Here is a 19,771-nt window from a genome sequence, read left to right as displayed (position 1 = left end):
ACACTATAATGGATGGCTCCTGCTCTGTAATATACACACTATAATGGATGGCTCCTGCTCTGTAATATACACACTATAATGGATGGACAGTGCTCTGTAATATACACACTATAATGGATGGCTCCTGCTCTGTAATATACACACTATAATGGATGGCTCCTGCTCTGTAATATACACACTATAATGGATGGCTCCTGCTCTGTAATATACACACTATAATGGATGGCTCCCGCTCTGTAATATACACACTATAATGGATGGCTCCTGCTCTGTAATATACACACTATAATGGATGGACAGTGCTCTGTAATATACACACTATAATGGATGGACAGTGCTCTGTAATATACACACTATAATGGATGGACAGTGCTCTGTAATATACACACTATAATGGATGGCTCCTGCTCTGTAATATACACACTATAATGGATGGACAGTGCTCTGTAATATACACACTATAATGGATGGACAGTGCTCTGTAATATACACACTATAATGGATGGACAGTGCTCTGTAATATACACACTATAATGGATGGCTCCTGCTCTGTAATATACACACTATAATGGATGGCTCCTGCTCTGTAATATACACACTATAATGGATGGACAGTGCTCTGTAATATACACACTATAATGGATGGACAGTGCTCTGTAATATACACACTATAATGGATGGCTCCCGCTCTGTAATATACACACTATAATGGATGGCTCCTGCTCTGTAATATACACACTATAATGGATGGCTCCTGCTCTGTAATATACACACTATAATGGATGGCTCCTGCTCTGTAATATACACACTATAATGGATGGCTCCCGCTCTGTAATATACACACTATAATGGATGGACAGTGCTCTGTAATATACACACTATAATGGATGGCTCCTGCTCTGTAATATACACACTATAATGGATGGCTCCTGCTCTGTAATATACACACTATAATGGATGGCTCCTGCTCTGTAATATACACACTATAATGGATGGCTCCTGCTCTGTAATATACACACTATAATGGATGGCTCCTGCTCTGTAATATACACACTATAATGGATGGCTCCTGCTCTGTAATATACACACTATAATGGATGGCTCCCGCTCTGTAATATACACACTATAATGGATGGACTCACATTTTACAAGCAGAAAATCCCTGAATTCCTGGTGGTCGGTGAAGACGGGGGGGGTGGGCAGCGGGGGCCCGAATAGGGGGACACTTTCCTCCGAGAAGATTTTCAGCCTGTTGGATTGAAGGGAGTTGTAATAATTTATTATAATCTATAGGGGGCGATGACACCTACAGATCTGCACCATCACATGTGCTGTGGGTGTGAACGATCCCTTACAGTGTGGGTGTGGCCCCCTGTGGCCCCAGCACGCACCTGTAGCTGTCACTCTGCTTATTATACCGCACCAAGGCAAAAATATCTGTCACTACTACTAAGGAAATACAGAGACAGAGATGCCCCGCCCCCACTCCTGCTGTACACCCTGCCCAGCCGCTCCACCCACAGCCCGCCCCCACTCCTGCTGTACACCCTGCCCAGCCGCTCCACCCACAGCCCGCCCCCACTCCTGCTGTACACCCTGCCCAGCCGCTCCACCCACAGCCCGCCCCCCACTCCTGCTGTACACCCTGCCCAGCCGCTCCACCCACAGCCCGCCCCCACTCCTGCTGTACACCCTGCCCAGCCGCTCCACCCACAGCCCGCCCCCACTCCTGCTGTACACCCTGCCCAGCCGCTCCACCCACAGCCCGCCCCCACTCCTGCTGTACACCCTGCCCAGCCGCTCCACCCACAGCCCGCCCCCACTCCTGCTGTACACCCTACCCTGCCGCTCCACCCACAGCCCGCCCCCACTCCTGCTGTACACCCTACCCTGCCGCTCCACCCACAGCCCGCCCCCACTCCTGCTGTACACCCTGCCCAGCCGCTCCACCCACAGCCTGCCCCCACTCCTGCTGTACACCCTACCCTGCAACTCCACTCACAGCCAGCCCCCAGTCCTGCTGTACACCCTACTCTGCCGCTCTGTATACTGTACCTCCCCCCGCTCTGTATACTGTACCTCCCCCCCACTCTGTATACTATACCTCCCCCCCCTGTATACTGTACCTCCCCCCTGTATACTGTACCTCCCCCCTGTATAACTGTACATCCCCCATGTATACTGTACATCCCCATGTATACTGTACCTCCCCCCCTGTATACTGTACTCCCCCCTGTATACTGTACCTCCCCCCTGTATACTGTACCTCCCCCCCTGTATACTGTACCTCCCCCCTGTATACTGTACCTCCCCCGCTCTGTATACTGTACCTCCCCCCCTGTATACTGTACCTTCCCCCTGTATACTGTACCTCCCCCATGTATACTGTACCTCCCCCCGCTCTGTACACTGTACCCTCCCCCCCGTATACTGTACCTCCCCCCTGTATACTATACCTCCCCCCTGTATACTGTACCTCCCCCCATGTATACTGTACCTCCCCCCATGTATACTGTACATCCCCCCTGTATACTGTATCTCCTCCCTGTATATTGTACCTCCCCCTGTATACTGTACCTCCCCCCGTATACTGTACATCCCCCAGCTCTGTATACTGTACCTCCCCCCCGCTCTGTATACTGTACCTCCCCCCAGCGCTATGTCCCTTGTCCCCCCCTGCTGTGTCCGTTGTTTCCCCCCCCCCGCTCTGTATACTGTACCTCCCCCCTGTATACTGTACCTCCCCCCCATGTATACTGTACATCCCCCATGTATACTGTACCTCCCCCATGTATACTGTACATCCCCCCCTGTATACTGTACATCCCCCATGTATACTGTACCTCCCCCTGTATACTGTACCTCCCCCCCTGTATACTGTACTTCCCCCCTGTATACTGTACCTCCCCCCCTGTATACTGTACCTCCCCCCCTGTATACTGTACCCCCCCCTGTATACTGTACCTCCCCCCACTCTGTATACTGTACCTCCCCCCCTGTATACTGTACCTCCCCCCCTGTATACTGTACCTCCCCCTGTATACTGTACCTCCCCCCTGTATACTGTACCTCCCCCCCTGTATACTGTACCTCCCCCCTGTATACTGTACATCCCCTCCTGTATACAGTACATCCCCCTGTATACTGTACCTCCCCCCTGTATACTGTACCTCCCCCCCTGTATACTGTACATCCCCCCTGTATACTGTACCTCCCCCCTGTATACTGTACCTCCCCTCTGTATACTGTACCTCCCCCCCCTGTATACTGTACCTCCCCCCTGTATACTGTACCTCCCCCCTGTATACTGTACATCCCCAGCCTCTGTATACTGTACATCCCCCCTGTATACTGTACCTCCCCCCATGTATACTGTACCTCCCCCCTGTATACTGTACCTCCCCCCTGTATACTGTACCTCCCCCTGTATACTGTACATCCCCCCCCGTATACTGTACATCCCCCAGCTCTGTATACTGTACCTCCCCCCTGTATACTGTACCTCCCCCCGCTCTGTATACTGTACCTCCCCCCCCTGTATACTGTACCTCCCCCCTGTATACCGTACCTCCCCCCCTGTATACTGTACCTCCCCCCCTGTATACTGTACCTCCCCCCATGTATACTGTACCTCCCCCATGTATACTGTACCTCCCCCCTGTATACTGTACATCCCCCCTGTATACTGTACATCCCCCCCTGTATACTGTACATCCCCCATGTATACTGTACCTCCCCCTGTATACTGTACCTCCCCACACTCTGTATACTGTACCTCCCCCCATGTATACTGTACCTCCCCCCTGTATACTGTACATCCCCCCTGTATACTGTACATCCCCCTGTAGAATGTACATCCCCCCCTGTATACTGTACATCCCCCCTGTATACTGTACCTCCCCCCCTGTATACTGTACCTCCCCCCTGTATACTGTACCTCCCCCCCCTGTATACTGTACCTCCCCCCCTGTATACTGTACCTCCCCCCTGTATACTGTACATCCCCCCCCTGTATACTGTACCTCCCCCCTGTATACTGTATCTCCTCCCTGTATACTGTACCTCCCCCCTTATACTGTACCTCCCCCCCTGTATACTGTAACCTCCCCCCATGTATACTGTACCTCCCCCTGTATACTGTACCTCCCCCCGCTCTGTATACTGTACCTCCCCCCTGTATACTGTACCTCCCCCCGCTCTGTATACTGTACCTCCCCCCTGTATACTGTACCTCCCCCTGTATACTGTACCTCCCCCTGTATACTGTACCTCCCCCCGCTCTGTATACTGTACCTCCCCCCTGTATACTGTACCTCCCCCCGCTCTGTATACTGTACCTCCCCCCTGTATACTGTACCTCCCCCCGCTCTGTATACTGTACCTCCCCCCTGTATACTGTACCTCCCCCTGTATACTGTACCTCCCCCCCGTATACTGTACATCCCCCAGCTCTGTATACTGTACCTCCCCCCCTGTATACTGTACCTCCCCCCTGTATACTGTACCTCCCCCCCTGTATACTGTACCTCCCCCCCTGTATACTGTACCTCCTCCCTGTATACTGTACCTCCCCCCTGTATACTGTACACCCCCCCTGTATACTGTACCTCCCCCCCTGTATACTGTACCTCCCCCTGTATACTGTACCTCCCCCCTGTATACTGTACCTCCCCCCTGTATACTGTACTCCCCCCTGTATGCTTGTATCTCCCCCCTGTATACTGTACCTCCCCCCTGTATACTGTACCTCCCCCCTGTATACTGTACCTCCCCCCTGTATACTGTACACCCCCCCTGTATACTGTACCTCCCCCCCTGTATACTGTACCTCCCCCCTGTATACTGTACCTCCCCCCTGTATACTGTACCTCCCCCCTGTATGCTGTACCTCCCCCCCTGTATACTGTACCTCCCCCCTGTATACTGTACCTCCCCCCTGTATACTGTACACCCCCCTGTATACTGTACCTCCCCCCCTGTATACTGTACCTCCCCCCTGTATACTGTACCTCCCCCCTGTATACTGTACCTCCCCCCTGTAATACTGTACACCCCCCTGTATACTGTACCTCCCCCCCTGTATACTGTACCTCCCCCCTGTTATACTGTACCTCCCCCCTGAATACTGTACCCTCACCCCCTGTATAATGTAGCCTTACCCCCCTGTATATACTGTACCTCCCCCCCTATATACTATTACCTTCCCCCTGTATACTGTAATCCCCCCTGTATCTGTACATCCCCCCTGTATACTGTACCTCCCCCCCTGTATACTGTACTCCCCCCCTATATACTGTACCTCCCCCCTGGTATACTGTACCTCCCCCCGGATACTGTACCTCCCCCCTGTATACTGTACCTCCCCCCGCTCTTGTACACTGTACCTCCCCCCCTGTATACTGTACCTCCCCCCCTGTATACTGTACCTCCCCCCTGTATACTGTACCTCCCCCCTGTATACTGTACCTCCCCCCGCTCCTGTATACTGTACCTCCCCCTGTATACTGTACCTCCCCCCCCCTGTATACTGTACCTCCCCCCTGTATGCTGTACCTCCCCCCCCCCTGTATACTGTACCTCCCCCCTGTATACTGTACCTCCCCCCTGTATACTGTAACATCCCCCTGTATACTGTACATCCCCCCTGTATACTGTACCTCCTTCCCTGTATACTGTACCTCCCCCTGTATACTGTACATCCCCCCTGTATACTGTACATCCCCCATGTATGCTGTACCTCCCCCCCCTGTATACTGTACCTCCCCCCTGTATACTGTACCTCCCCCCTGTATACTGTACCTCCCCCCTGTATACTGTACCTCCCCCATGTATGCTGTATCTCCCCCCTGTATACTGTATCTCCCCCGCTCTGTATACTGTACCTCCCCCTGTATACTGTACCTTCCCCCCCTATATACTGTACCTCCCCCCTGTATACTTACCTCCCCCGGATACTGTACCTCCCCCTGTATACGTACCTCCCCCCGCTCTGTACACTGTACCTCCCTCCCCCTGTATACTGTACCTCCCCCCCTGTATACTGTACCTCCCCATGTATACTGTACCTCCCCCTGTATACTGTACCTCCCCCCGCTCTGTATACTGTACCTCCCCCCTGTATCCCCCTGTATACTGTACCTCCCCCCTGTATACTGTACCTCCCCCCCTGTATACTGTACCTCCCCCTGTATACTGTACCTCCCCCCTGTATACTGTACCCCCCCCCAGCGCTATGTCCCTTGTCCCCCCCCCTGCTGTGTCCGTTGTTTCCCCCCCCCCCCCCCGCCCTGTATACTGTACCTCCCCCCTGTATACTGTACCTCCCCCCATGTATACTGTACCTCCCCCCTGTATACTGTAATCCCCCTGTATACTGTACCTCCCCCCTATATACTGTACATCCCCCCTGTATACTGTACATCCCCCCCTGTATACTGTACATCCCCCCTGTATACTGTACCTCCTTCCCTGTATACTGTACCTCCCCCCTGTATACTGTACATCCCCCCTGTATACTGTACATCCCCCCTGTATACTGTACCTCCTTCCCTGTATACTGTACCTCCCCCTGTATACTGTACCTCCCCCTGTATACTGTACATCCCCCATGTATGCTGTATCTCCCCCTGTATGCTGTATCTCCCCCCTGTATACTGTACCTCCCCCCCTGTATACTGTACCTCCCCCCTGTATACTGTACATCCCCCCTGTATACTGTACCTCCCCCCTGTATACTGTACATCCCCCATGTATGCTGTATCTCCCCCCTGTATACTGTATCTCCCCCCGCTCTGTATACTGTACCTCCCCCTGTATACTGTACATCCCCCCCTGTATACTGTACCTCCCCCCCTGTATACTGTACCTCCCCCCTGTATACTGTACATCCCCCATGTATGCTGTATCTCCCCCCTGTATACTGTACCTCCCCCCCTGTATACTGTACATCCCCCCCCTGTATACTGTACCTCCCCCCTGTATACTGTACATCCCCCCCTGTATACTGTACCTCCCCCCTGTATACTGTACATCCCCCATGTATGCTGTATCTCCCCCCTGTATACTGTACCTCCCCCCTGTATACTGTACCTCCCCCCCCTGTATACTGTACCTCCCCCCCTGTATACTGTACCTCCCCCCCTGTATACTGTACATCCCCCCCTGTATACTGTACCTCCCCCCTGTATACTGTACATCCCTCCTGTATACTGTACATCCCCCCCCTGTATACTGTACCTCCCCCCTGTATACTGTACATCCCCCCCTGCATACTGTACATCCCCCCCCCACTCTGTATACTGTACCTCCCCCCCATGTATACTGTACCTCCCCCCTGTATACTGTACATCCCCCCGCTCTGTATACTGTACCTCCCCCCAGCGCTATGTCCCTTGTCCCCCCCCTGCTGTGTCCGTTGTTCCCCCCCCCCGCCCTGTATACTGTACCTCCCCCCCCTGTACACTGTACCTCCCCCCCCTGTATACTGTACCTCCCCTCTGTATACTGTACCTCCCCCCCTATATACTGTACATCCCCCCCTGGTATACTGTACATCCCCCATGTATACTGTACCTCCCCCCTGTATACTATACCTCCCCCTGTATACTGTACATCCCCCCTGTATACTGTACCTCCCTCCCTGTATACTGTACCTCCCCCCCTGTATGCTGTACCTCCCCCCGTATACTGTACATCCCCCCTGTATACTGTACCTCCCCCCCCTGTATACTGTACATCCCCCAGCTCTGTATACTGTACCTCCCCCTGTATACTGTACCTCCCCCCTGTATACTGTACCTCCCCCCCCTGTATACTGTACCTCCCCCCCTGTATACTGTACCTCCCCCTGTATACTGTACCTCCCCCCTGTATACTGTACCTCCCCCCTGTATACTGTACCTCCCCCTGTATACTGTACCTCCCCCCTGTATACTGTACCTCCCCCCATGTATACTGTACCTCCCCCTGTATACTGTACCTCCCCCCCCGTATACTGTACATCCCCCCTGTATACTGTACCTCCCCCCTGTATACTGTACCTCCCCCCCTGTATAATGTACCTCCCTCCCTGTATACTGTACCTCCCCCCCTGTATGCTGTACCTCCCCCCCGTATACTGTACATCCCCCCTGTATGCTGTACCTCCCCCCTGTATACTGTTCATCCCCCCTGTATACTGTACCTCCCCCCCTGTATACTGTACCTCCCCCCCTGTATACTGTACATCCCCCCTGTATACTGTACCTCCCCCCGCTCTGTATACTGTACCTCCCCCCCTGTATACTATACCTTCCCCCTGTATACTGTACCTCCCCCCTGTATACTGTACCTCCCCCCCTGTATAATGTACCTCCCTCCCTGTATACTGTACCTCCCCCCCTGTATACTGTACCTCCCCCCCTGTATACTGTACCTCCCCCCCTGTATAATGTACCTCCCTCCCTGTATACTGTACATCCCCCATGTATGCTGTACCTCCCCCCCGTATACTGTACATCCCCCCCTGTATACTGTACATCCCCCCTGTATACTGTACCTCCCCCCTGTATACTGTACCTCCCCCCTGTATACTGTACCTCCCCCCCGTATACTGTACCTCCTTTCCTGTATACTGTACCTCCCCCCGCTCTGTATACTGTACCTCCCCCCTGTATACTGTACCTCCCCCCTGTATACTGTACCTCCCCCCTGTATACTGTACCTCCCCCCCTGTATACTGTACCTCCCCCCTGTATACTGTACATCCCCCCCTGTATACTGTACCTCCCCCCTGTATACTGTACCTCCCCCTGTATGCTGTACCTCCTTTCCTGTATACTGTACATCCCCCCTGTATACTGTACCTCCTTTCCTGTATACTGTACATCCCCCCTGTATACTGTACCTCCCCCTGTATACTGTACCTCCCCCTGTATACTGTACCTCCTTTCCTGTATACTGTACCTCCCCCCGCTCTGTATACTGTACCTCCCCCCAGCGCTATGTCCCTTGTCCCCCCCCCTGCTGTGTCCGTTGTTTCCCCCCCCCCCTGCTATGTCCGTTGTTCCCCGCTGCTGATACTCCCTCCATGTGAGGTTACAGTCGCAGGATACGGGTGAAGTGGGAGCGAATCATGGACGGTTTGAAGGACGGCGACGCTTCCTCCCCCTCCTGAAAGACGATGGTGACAATGTCATTGCCGATGTGTCGCTTCCTCTCTACCTGCAAAACACAGACATGGTCAGCCGCAGCACATCACCTCCATAAAGGAGGCCCCCGCAGGGAGGGAGATAGTGGGACCTCACCTGTACATGACAGCATAGATAAAGGAGGCCTCCGCAGGGAGGGAGATAGTGGGACCTCACCTGTACATGACAGCATAGATAAAGGAGGCCCCCGCAGGGAGGGAGATAGCGGGACCTCACCTGTACATGACAGCATAGATAAAGGAGGCCTCCGCAGGGAGGGAGATAGAGGGACCTCACCTGTACATGACAGCATGGATAAAGGAGGCCCCCGCAGGGAGGGAGATAGCGGGTCCTCACCTGTACATGACAGCATAGATAAAGGAGGCCTCCGCAGGGAGGGAGATAGTGGGATCTCACCTGTACATGACAGCATAGATAAAGGAGGCCTCCGCAGGGAGGGAGATAGCGGGACCTCACCTGTACATGACAGCATGGATAAAGGAGGCCTCCGCAGGGAGGGAGATAGCGGGACCTCACCTGTACATGACAGCATAGATAAAGGAGGCCTCCGCAGGGAGGGAGATAGCGGGACCTCACCTGTACATGACAGCATGGATAAAGGAGGCCCCTGCAGGGAGGGAGATAGTGGGACCTCACCTGTACATGACAGCATAGATAAAGGAGGCCCCCGCAGGGAGGGAGATAGTGGGACCTCACCTGTACATGACAGCATAGATAAAGGAGGCCCCCGCAGGGAGGGAGATAGTGGGACCTCACCAGTACATGACAGCATAGATAAAGGAGGCCCCTACAGGGAGGGAGATAGCGGGACCTCACCTGTACATGACAGCATGGATAAAGGAGGACCCTACAGGGAGGGAGATAGCGGGACCTCACCTGTACATGACAGCATAGATAAAGGAGGCCCCCGCAGGGAGGGAGATAGCGGGACCTCACCTGTACATGACAGCATAGATAAAGGAGGCCCCCGCAGAGAGGAAGATAGCGGGTCCTCACCTGTACATGACAGCATAGATAAAGGAGGCCTCCGCAGGGAGGGAGATAGCGGGACCTCACCTGTACATGACAGCATGGATAAAGGAGGCCTCCGCAGGGAGGGAGATAGAGGGACCTCACCTGTACATGACAGCATGGATAAAGGAGGCCCCTGCAGGGAGGGAGATAGTGGGACCTCACCTGTACATGACAGCATAGATAAAGGAGGCCCCCGCAGGGAGGGAGATAGCGGGACCTCACCTGTACATGACAGCATAGATAAAGGGGGCCTCCGCAGGGAGGGAGATAGCGGGACCTCACCTGTACATGACAGCATAGATAAAGGAGGCCTCCAAAGGGAGGGAGATAGTGGGACCTCACCTGTACATGACAGCATAGATAAAGGAGGCCTCTGCAGGGAGGGAGATAGTGGGACCTCACCTGTACATGACAGCATAGATAAAGGGGGCCTCTGCAGGGAGGGAGATAGTGGGACCTCACCTGTACATGACAGCATAGATAAAGGGGGCCTCCGCAGGGAGGGAGATAGTGGGACCTCACCTGTACATGACAGCATAGATAAAGGAGGCCTCCAAAGGGAGGGAGATAGTGGGACCTCACCTGTACATGACAACATAGATAAAGGAGGCCTCCAAAGGGAGGGAGATAGCAGGACCTCACCTGTACATGACAGCATGGATAAAGGAGGCCCCTGCAGGGAGGGAGATAGCAGGACCTCACCTGTACATGACAGCATAGATAAAGGAGGCCCCCGCAGGGAGGGAGATAGCGGGTCCTCACCTGTACATGACAGCATAGATAAAGGAGGCCTCCAAAGGGAGGGAGATAGTGGGACCTCACCTGTACATGACAGCATAGATAAAGGAGGCCTCTGCAGGGAGGGAGATAGTGGGACCTCACCTGTACATGACAGCATAGATAAAGGAGGCCTCTGCAGGGAGGGAGATAGTGGGACCTCACCTGTACATGACAGCATAGATAAAGGGGGCCTCCGCAGGGAGGGAGATAGTGGGACCTCACCTGTACATGACAGCATAGATAAAGGAGGCCTCCAAAGGGAGGGAGATAGTGGGACCTCACCTGTACATGACAGCATAGATAAAGGAGGCCCCCGCAGGGAGGGAGATAGTGGGACCTCACCTGTACATGACAGCATAGATAAAGGAGGCCTCTGCAGGGAGGGAGATAGTGGGACCTCACCTGTACATGACAGCATAGATAAAGGAGGCCCCCGCAGGGAGGTAGATAGCGGGACCAATCACCCATCCTACACTACAATCACCCATCCTATACTACAATCACCTCCAGAGCTGTAATCACCCATCCTATACTACAATCACCCATCCTATACTACAATCACCCCCAGAGCTGTAATCACCCATCCTATACTACAATCACCCCCAGAGCTGTAATCACCCATCCTATACTACAATCACCCATCCTATACTACAATCACCCATCCTATACTACAATCACCCCCAGAGCTGTAATCACCCATCCTATACTACAATCACCCATCCTATACTACAATCACCCATTCTATACTACAATCACCCATCCTATACTACAATCACCCATCCTATACTACAATCACCCATTCTATACTACAATCACCCATCCTATACTACAATCACCCATCCTATACTACAATCACCCATCCTATACTACAATCACCCATACTATACTACAATCACCTCCAGAGCTGTAATCACCCATCCTATCCTACAATCACCCATCCTACACTACAATCACCCATCCTATACTACAATCACCCATCCTATACTACAATCACCTCCAGAGCCGTAATCACCCATCCTATACTACAATCACCCATCCTATACTACAATCACCCCCAGAGCTGTAATCACCCATCCTATACTACAATCACCCATTCTATACTACAATCACCCATCCTATACTACAATCACCCATCCTATCCTACAATCACCCATCCTATACTACAATCACCCCCAGAGCTGTAATCACCCATCCTATACTACAATCACCCATTCTATACTACAATCACCCATCCTATACTACAATCACCCATCCTATCCTACAATCACCCATCCTATACTACAATCACCCCCAGAGCTGTAATCACCCATCCTATACTACAATCACCCATCCTATACTACAATCACCCATCCTATACTACAATCACCCCCAGAGCTGTAATCACCCATCCTATACTACAATCACCCATCCTATACTACAATCACCCATCCTATACTACAATCACCCCCAGAGCTGTAATCACCCATCCTATACTACAATCACCCATCCTATCCTACAATCACCCATACTATACTACAATCACCCCCAGAGCTGTAATCACCCATCCTATCCTACAATCACCCATCCTATACTACAATCACCCCCAGAGCTGTAATCACCCATCCTATACTACAATCACCCCCAGAGCTGTAATCACCCATCCTATACTACAATCACCCCCAGAGCTGTAATCATCCATACTATCTGGAGATGAGTGTAGTGTAGGAGTTGTGATTACAGCTCTGGAGGTCAGCCTTAGCTGCACAGGGGCGGCATACCTGCTGTTTGTTCTCCCGGGAGTATGGCAGCATGGTGGAGACATGGAACATGATCTCGTGTCCCTGGTAAACGGTGTAAACGGAATGCGTCCCCGTAGTGTCATCTGCAAACGGCAAAATGGGATTAAGATGGAGGGGGAGATGGCTGTGCTGTATTACTGGGGGGGAGATGGCTGTGCTGTACTACTGGGGGGAGGGAGATGGCTGTGCTGTATTACTGGGGGGGAGATGGCTGTGCTGTACTACTGGGGAGGGGGAGATGGCTGTGCTGTACTACTGGGGGGGGAGATGGCTGTGCTGTACTACTGGGGGGGAGATGGCTGTGCTGTACTACTGGGGGGGGGGAGATGGCTGTGCTGTACTACTGGGGGGGGAGATGGCTGTGCTGTACTACTGGGGGGGAGATGGCTGTGCTGTACCTACTGGGGGGGAGATGCTGTGCTGTACTACCGGGGGGGGAGATGGCTGTGCTGCTACTACTGGGGGGAGATGGCTGTGCTGATACTACTGGGGGGAGATGGCTGTGCTGTACTACTGGGGGGGGAGATGGCTGTGCTGTACTACTGGGGGGAGATGGCTGTGCTGTACTACTGGGGGGGAGATGGCTGTGCTGTACTACTGGGGAGGGGAAAATGGCTGTGCTGTACTACTGGGGTGGGAGATGGCTGTGCTGTACTACTGGGGGGAGATGGCTGTGCTGTACTACTGGGGGGAGATGGCTGTGCTGTACTACTGGGGGGGGAGATGGCTGTGCTGTACTACTGGGGGGGGAGATGGCTGTGCTGTACTACTGGGGGGGGGAGATGGCTGTGCTGTACTACTGGGGGGGAGATGGCTGTGCTGTACTACTGGGGGGAGATGGCTGTGCTGTACTACTGGGGGGAGATGGCTGTGCTGTACTACTGCGGGGGAGATGGCTGTGCTGTACTACTAGGGGGGGAGATGGCTGTGCTGTACTACTGGGGGGGGAGATGGCTGTGCTGTACTACTGGGGGGGGAGATGGCTGTGCTGTACTACTGGGGGGGGAGATGGCTGTGCTGTACTACGGGGGGGAGATGGCTGTGCTGTACTACGGGGGGGAGATGGCTGTGCTGTACTACTGGGGAGGGGAGATGGCTGTGCTGTACTACTGGGGGGGAGGGGGGAGATGGCTGTGCTGGTACTACGGGGGGGGGGTGGGGGGGGGGGGGGGGGGTGGTAGGGGGGGAAGGAGATGGCTGTGCTGTATTACTTGGGAGGGGGAGATGGCTGTGCTGTACTACGGGGGGGAGATGGCTGTGCTGTATTACTGGGGAGGGGGAGAATGGCTGGCTGTAACTTACTGGGGGGGAGGGGGGGAGATGGCTGTGCTGTACTACGGGGGGGAAAGGGAGGGAGATGGCTGTGCTGCACTACGGTGGGGGGGGGGGGTTAGGGGGAAGGAGATGGCTGTGCTGTATTACTGGGTGAGGGGAGATGGCTGTGCTGTACTACGGGGGGAGATGGCTGTGCTGTATTACTGGGGGGGGGGGAGGATGGCTGTGCTGTATTACTGGGGGGGGGAGATGGCTGTGCTGTACTACTGGGGGGGGGGAGATGGCTGTGCTGTACTACTGGGGGGGAGATGGCTGTGCTGTACTAACGGGGGGAGATGGCTGTGCTGTACTACTGGGGCGGGAGATGGCTGTGCTGTACTACGGGGGGGGAGATGGCTGTGCTGTACAACTGGGGGGGAGATGGCTGTGCTGTACTACTGGGGGGGGGGAGATGGCTGTGCTGTACTACTGGGGAGGGGGAGATGGCTGTGCTGTACTACTGGGGAGGGGGAGATGGTTGTGCTGTACTACTGGGGAGAGGGAGATGGCTGTGCTGTACTATGGGGGGGGGGGAGGGGGAAGGAGATGGCTGTGCTGTATTACTGGGGAGGGGGAGATGGCTGTGCTGTACTACGGGGGGGAGATGGCTGTGCTGTATTACTGGGGAGGGGGAGATGGCTGTGCTGTACTACTGGGGGGGAGGGGGGAGATGGCTGTGCTGTACAACGGGGGGGGGGGGGGGGGAGGAAGATGGATGTGCTGTATTACTGGGGAGGGGGAGATGGCTGTGCTGTACTACTGGGGGGGAGATGGCTGTGCTGTACTACGGGGGGGAGATGGCTGTGCTGTACTACTGGGGGGGGGAGATGGCTGTGCTGTACTACTGGGGGGGAGGGGGGGGGAGATGGCTGTGCTGTACTGCTGGGGGGGGAGATGGCTGTGCTGTACTACTGGGGGGGAGGGGGGGGGAGATGGCTGTGCTGTACTACTGGGGGGAGATGGCTGTGCTGTACTACTGGGGGGGAGATGGCTGTGCTGTACTACTGGGGGGGAGGGGGGGGAGATGGCTGTGCTGTACTACTGGGGGGGAGATGGCTGTGCTGTACTACTGGGGGGGGAGATGGCTGTGCTGTACTACTGGGGGGGAGATGGCTGTGCTGTACTACGGGGGGGAGATGGCTGTGCTGTACTACTGGGGCGGAGATGGCTGTGCTGTACTACTGGGGGGGGAGATGGCTGTGCTGTACAACTGGGGGGGAGATGGCTGTGCTGTACTACTGGGGAGGGGAGATGGCTGTGCTGTACTACTGGGGAGGGGGAAATGGCTGTGCTGTACTACTGGGGAGGGGAGATGGCTGTGCTGTACTACTGGGGAGAGGGAGATGGCTGTGCTGTACTACTGGGAGGGGGAGATGCTGTGCTGTACTACTGGGGAGGGGGAGATGGCTGTGCTGTACTCCTGGGGAGGGGGAGATGGCTGTGCTGTACTACTGGGGAGGGGGAGATGGCTGTGCTGTACTACTGGGGGAAAGGGGGGGAGATGGGCTGTGCTGTACTACTGGGGAGGGGAGATGGCTGTGCTGTACTACTGGGAGGGGAGATGGCTGTGCTGTACTACTGGGGAGGGGGAGATGGCTGTGCTGTACTACTGGGGGGGGAGATGGCTGTGCTGTACTACTGGGGGGGAGATGGCTGTGCTGTACTACTGGGGAGGGGGAGATGGCTGTGCTGTACTACTGGGGGGGAGATGGCTGTGCTGTACTACTGGGGAGGGGGAGATGGCTGTGCTGTACTACTGGGGGGGAGATGGCTGTGCTGTACTACTGGGGGGGGAGATGGCTGTGCTGTACTACGGTGGGGAGATGGCTGTGCTGTACTACTGGGGGGAATGGCTGTGCTGTACTTCGGGGGGGGGAGATGGCTGTGCTGTACTACTGGGGGGGAGGGGAGGGTAGATGGCTGTGCTGTACTACGGGGGGGAGGGGGAGGGAGATGGCTGTGCTGTATAACTGGGGAGGGGGAGATGGCTGTGCTGTACTACTGGGAGGGAGATGGCTGTGCTGTACTACTGGGAGGGAGGGGGGAGATGGCTGTGCTGTACTACGGGGGGGAGATGGCTGTGCTGTATTACTGGGGAGGGGGAGATGGCTGTGCTGTACTACTGGGGGGGAGATGGCTGTGCTGTACTACTGGGGGGGAGGGGGGGGAGATGGCTGTGCTGTACTACGGGGGGGGGGGAGGGGGAGGGAGATGGCTGTGCTGTATTACTGGGGAGGGGGAGATGGCTGTGCTGTACTACTGGGGGGAGATGGCTGTGCTGTACTACGGGGGGGGAGATGGCTGTGCTGTACTACTGGGGGGGAGGGGGGGAGATGGCTGTGCTGTACTGCTGGGGGGGGGAGATGGCTGTGCTGTACTACTGGGGGGGAGGGGGGGGGAGATGGCTGTGCTGTACTACTGGGGGGAGATGCTGTGCTGTACTACTGTGGGGGAGGGGGGGGGGAGATGGCTGTGCTGTACTACTGGGGGGAGATGGCTGTGCTGTACTACTAGGGGGGAGATGGCTGTGCTGTACTACTGGGGGGGAGATGGCTGTGCTGTACTACTGAGGAGGGGGAGATGGCTGTGCTGTACTACTGGGAGGGGAGATGGCTGTGCTGTACTACTGGGGAGGGGGAGATGGCTGTGATGTACTACTGGGAGGGGAGATGGCTGTGCTGTACTACTGGGGAGGGGGAGATGGCTGTGCTGTACTACTGGGGGGAGATGGCTGTGCTGTACTACGGGGGGGAGATGGCTGTGCTGTACTACTGGGGGGGGGGGGGGGAGATGGCTGTGCTGTGCTGTACTACTGGGGGGGAGATGGCTGTGCTGTACTACTGGGGGGGAGATGGCTGTGCTGTACTACGGGGGGGAGATGGCTGTGCTGTACTACTGGGGGGGGAGATGGCTGTGCTGTACTACGGGGGGGAGATGGCTGTGCTGTACTACTGGGGGGAGATGGCTGTGCTGTACTACTGGGGGGAGGGGGGGAGATGGCTGTGCTGTACTACGGGGGGGGAGGGGGAGGGAGATGGCTGTGCTGTATTACTGGGGAGGGGGAGATGGCTGTGCTGTACTACTGGGAGGGAGATGGCTGTGCTGTACTACTGGGGGGGAGGGGGGGAGATGGCTGTGCTGTACTACTGGGGGGGGAGGGGGAGGGAGATGGCTGTGCTGTATTACTGGGGAGGGGGAGATGGCTGTGCTGTACTACTGGGGGGGAGATGGCTGTGCTGTACTACGGGGGGAAGGAAGGAAAGATGGCTGTGCTGTACTACGGGGGGGAGGGGGAGGGAGATGGCTGTGCTGTATTACTGGGGAGGGGGAGATGGCTGTGCTGTACTACTGTGGGGGAGATGGCTGTGCTGTACTACGGGGGGAAGGGGGGGAGATGGCTTTGCTGTACTACGGGGGGGAAGGGGGGGGGAGATGGCTGTGCTGTACTACTGGGTGGGGATGGCTGTGCTGTACTACGGGGGGAGGGGGGGAGATGGCTGTGCTGTATTACTGGGGAGGGGGAGATGGCTGTGCTGTACTACTGGGGGGGAGATGGCTGTGCTGTACTTGGGGGGGGAAGGGGGGGAGATGGCTGTGCTGTACTACAGGGGGGAGGGGGAGGGAGATGGCTGTGCTGTATTACTGGGGAGGGGGAGATGGCTGTGCTGTACTACTGGGGGGGAGATGGCTGTGCTGTACTACGGGGGAAGGAAGGGAGATGGCTGTGCTGTACTACGTGGGGGAGGGGGGGGGAGATGGCTGTGCTGTACTACTGGGTGGGGATGGCTGTGCTGTACTACGGGGGAGTGGGGGGGAGATGGCTGTGCTGTACTACTGGGGGGGGAGATGGCTGTGCTGTACTACTGGGGGGGAGATGGCTGTGCTGTACTACTGGGGGGAGATGGCTGTGCTGTACTACTGGGGGGGAGATGGCTGTGCTGTACTACTGGGGGAGATGGCTGTGCTGTACCACTGGGGGGGGGAGATGGCTGTGCTGTACTACTGGGGGGAGATGGCTGTGCTGTACTACTGGGGGAGATGGCTGTGCTGTACTACTGGGGGGGGGGAGATGGCTGTGCTGTACTACTGGGGGGAAATGGCTGTGCTGTACTACTGGGGGGGAGATGGCTTTGCTGTACTACTGGGGAGGGGGAGATGGCTGTGCTGTACTACGGGGGGGAGATGGCTGTGCTGTACTACTGGGGGGGGGAGATGGCTGTGCTGTACTACTGGGGAGGGGAGATGGCTGTGCTGTACTACTGGGGAGGGGGAGATGGCTGTGCTGTACTACTGGGGAGGGGGAGATGGCTGTGCTGTACTACTGGGGAGAGGGAGATGGCTGTGCTGTCCTAATAGGTGAGGGGGAGATGGCTGTGCTGTACTACTGTGGAGGGGGAGATGGCTGTGCTGTACTACTGGGAGGGAGATGGCTGTGCTGTACTACTGGGGGGAGATGGGTGTGCTGTACTACTGGGGGGGAGGGGGGGGGAGATGGCTGTGCTGTACTACGGGGGGAGAGTGGCCTGCTGCTGATACTACTGGGGGGGAGATGGCTGTGCTGTACTACTGGGAGGGGAGATGGCTGTGCTGTACTACTGGGGGGGGAGATGGCTGTGCTGTACTACTGGGGGGGAGATGGCTGTGCTGTACTACGGGGGAGGGGGACATGCTGTGCTGTTACTACTGGGGGGGAGATGGCTGTGCTGTACTTACTGGGGGGGAGGGGGGGGGAGATGGCTGTGCTGTACTACTGGGGGGAGATGGCTGTGCTGTACCACTGGGGGGGGGAGATGGCTGTGCTGTACTACTGGGGGGAGATGGCTGTGCTGTACTACTGGGGGGAGATGGCTGTGCTGTACTACTGGGGGGGGGTAGATGGCTGTGCTGTACTACTGGGGGGAGATGGCTGTGCTGTACTACTGGGGGGGGGAGATGGCTGTGCTGTACTACTGGGGAGGGGGAGATGGCTGTGCTGTACTACGGGGGGGGGGAGATGGCTGTGCTGTACTACGGGGGGGGGAGATGGCTCTGCTGTACTACTGGGGAGGGGAAGATGGCTGTGCTGTACTACTGAGAAGGGGGAGATGGCTGTGCTGTACTACTGGGGAGGGGGAGATGGCTGTGCTGTACTACTGGGGAGGGGGAGATGGCTGTGCTGTACTACTGGGGGGAGACGGCCTGTGCCTGTACTCTGGGGGGGAGATGGCTGTGCTGTACTACTGGGGGGGGAGATGGCTGTGCTGTACTACGGGGGGGAGATGGCTGTGCTGTACTACTGGGGGGGAGATGGCTGTGCTGTACTACTGGGGGGGAGATGGCTGTGCTGTACTACTGGGGGGGAGGGGGGGAGATGGCTGTGCTGTACTACTGGGGGGGAGGGGGGGAGATGGCTGTGCTGTACTACGGGGGGGGGGGTAGGGGGAAGGAGATGGCTGTGCTGTATTACTGGGGAGGGGAGATGGCTGTGCTGTACTACTGGGGGAGATGGCTGTGCTGTATTACTGGGGAGGGGGAGATGGCTGTGCTGTACTACGGGGGGGGGGAGGGGGAGGAGAGGCTGTGCTGTACTACGGGGGGGGGTAGGGGAAGGAGATGGCTGTGCTGTACTACTGGGAGGGGGAGATGGCTGTGCTGTACTACGGGGGGGAGATGGCTGTGCTGTATTACTGGGGGGGGGAGATGGCTGTGCTGTACTAC

At 56.0% G+C, this 19,771-nt stretch overlaps 1 protein-coding gene across 1 annotated transcript in view; it reads right to left on the bottom strand.

Annotated features, from left to right (window-relative positions):
* The window catches only part of GARNL3 (GTPase activating Rap/RanGAP domain like 3), a 186,595-nt gene that overhangs the window by 91,279 nt on the left and 75,545 nt on the right, over window positions 1-19,771 (bottom strand). Inside the window, exons 10-13 of the mRNA XM_069942740.1 lie at window positions 12,740-12,843; window positions 9,093-9,201; window positions 1,392-1,437; window positions 1,143-1,249 (exon numbers count right to left, since the gene is read on the bottom strand). Coding sequence (XP_069798841.1) covers window positions 1,143-1,249; window positions 1,392-1,437; window positions 9,093-9,201; window positions 12,740-12,843 — 366 coding nt within the window. The remainder of the gene's footprint in view (window positions 1-1,142; window positions 1,250-1,391; window positions 1,438-9,092; window positions 9,202-12,739; window positions 12,844-19,771) is intronic.

Source organism: Dendropsophus ebraccatus, chromosome 10 (assembly GCF_027789765.1).
Source record: "Dendropsophus ebraccatus isolate aDenEbr1 chromosome 10, aDenEbr1.pat, whole genome shotgun sequence".
NCBI classification, from domain to species: domain Eukaryota; kingdom Metazoa; phylum Chordata; class Amphibia; order Anura; family Hylidae; genus Dendropsophus; species Dendropsophus ebraccatus.
Note: the sequence above shows the minus strand (reverse complement) of the source record. Positions and strands in the feature narration are given on the sequence as shown.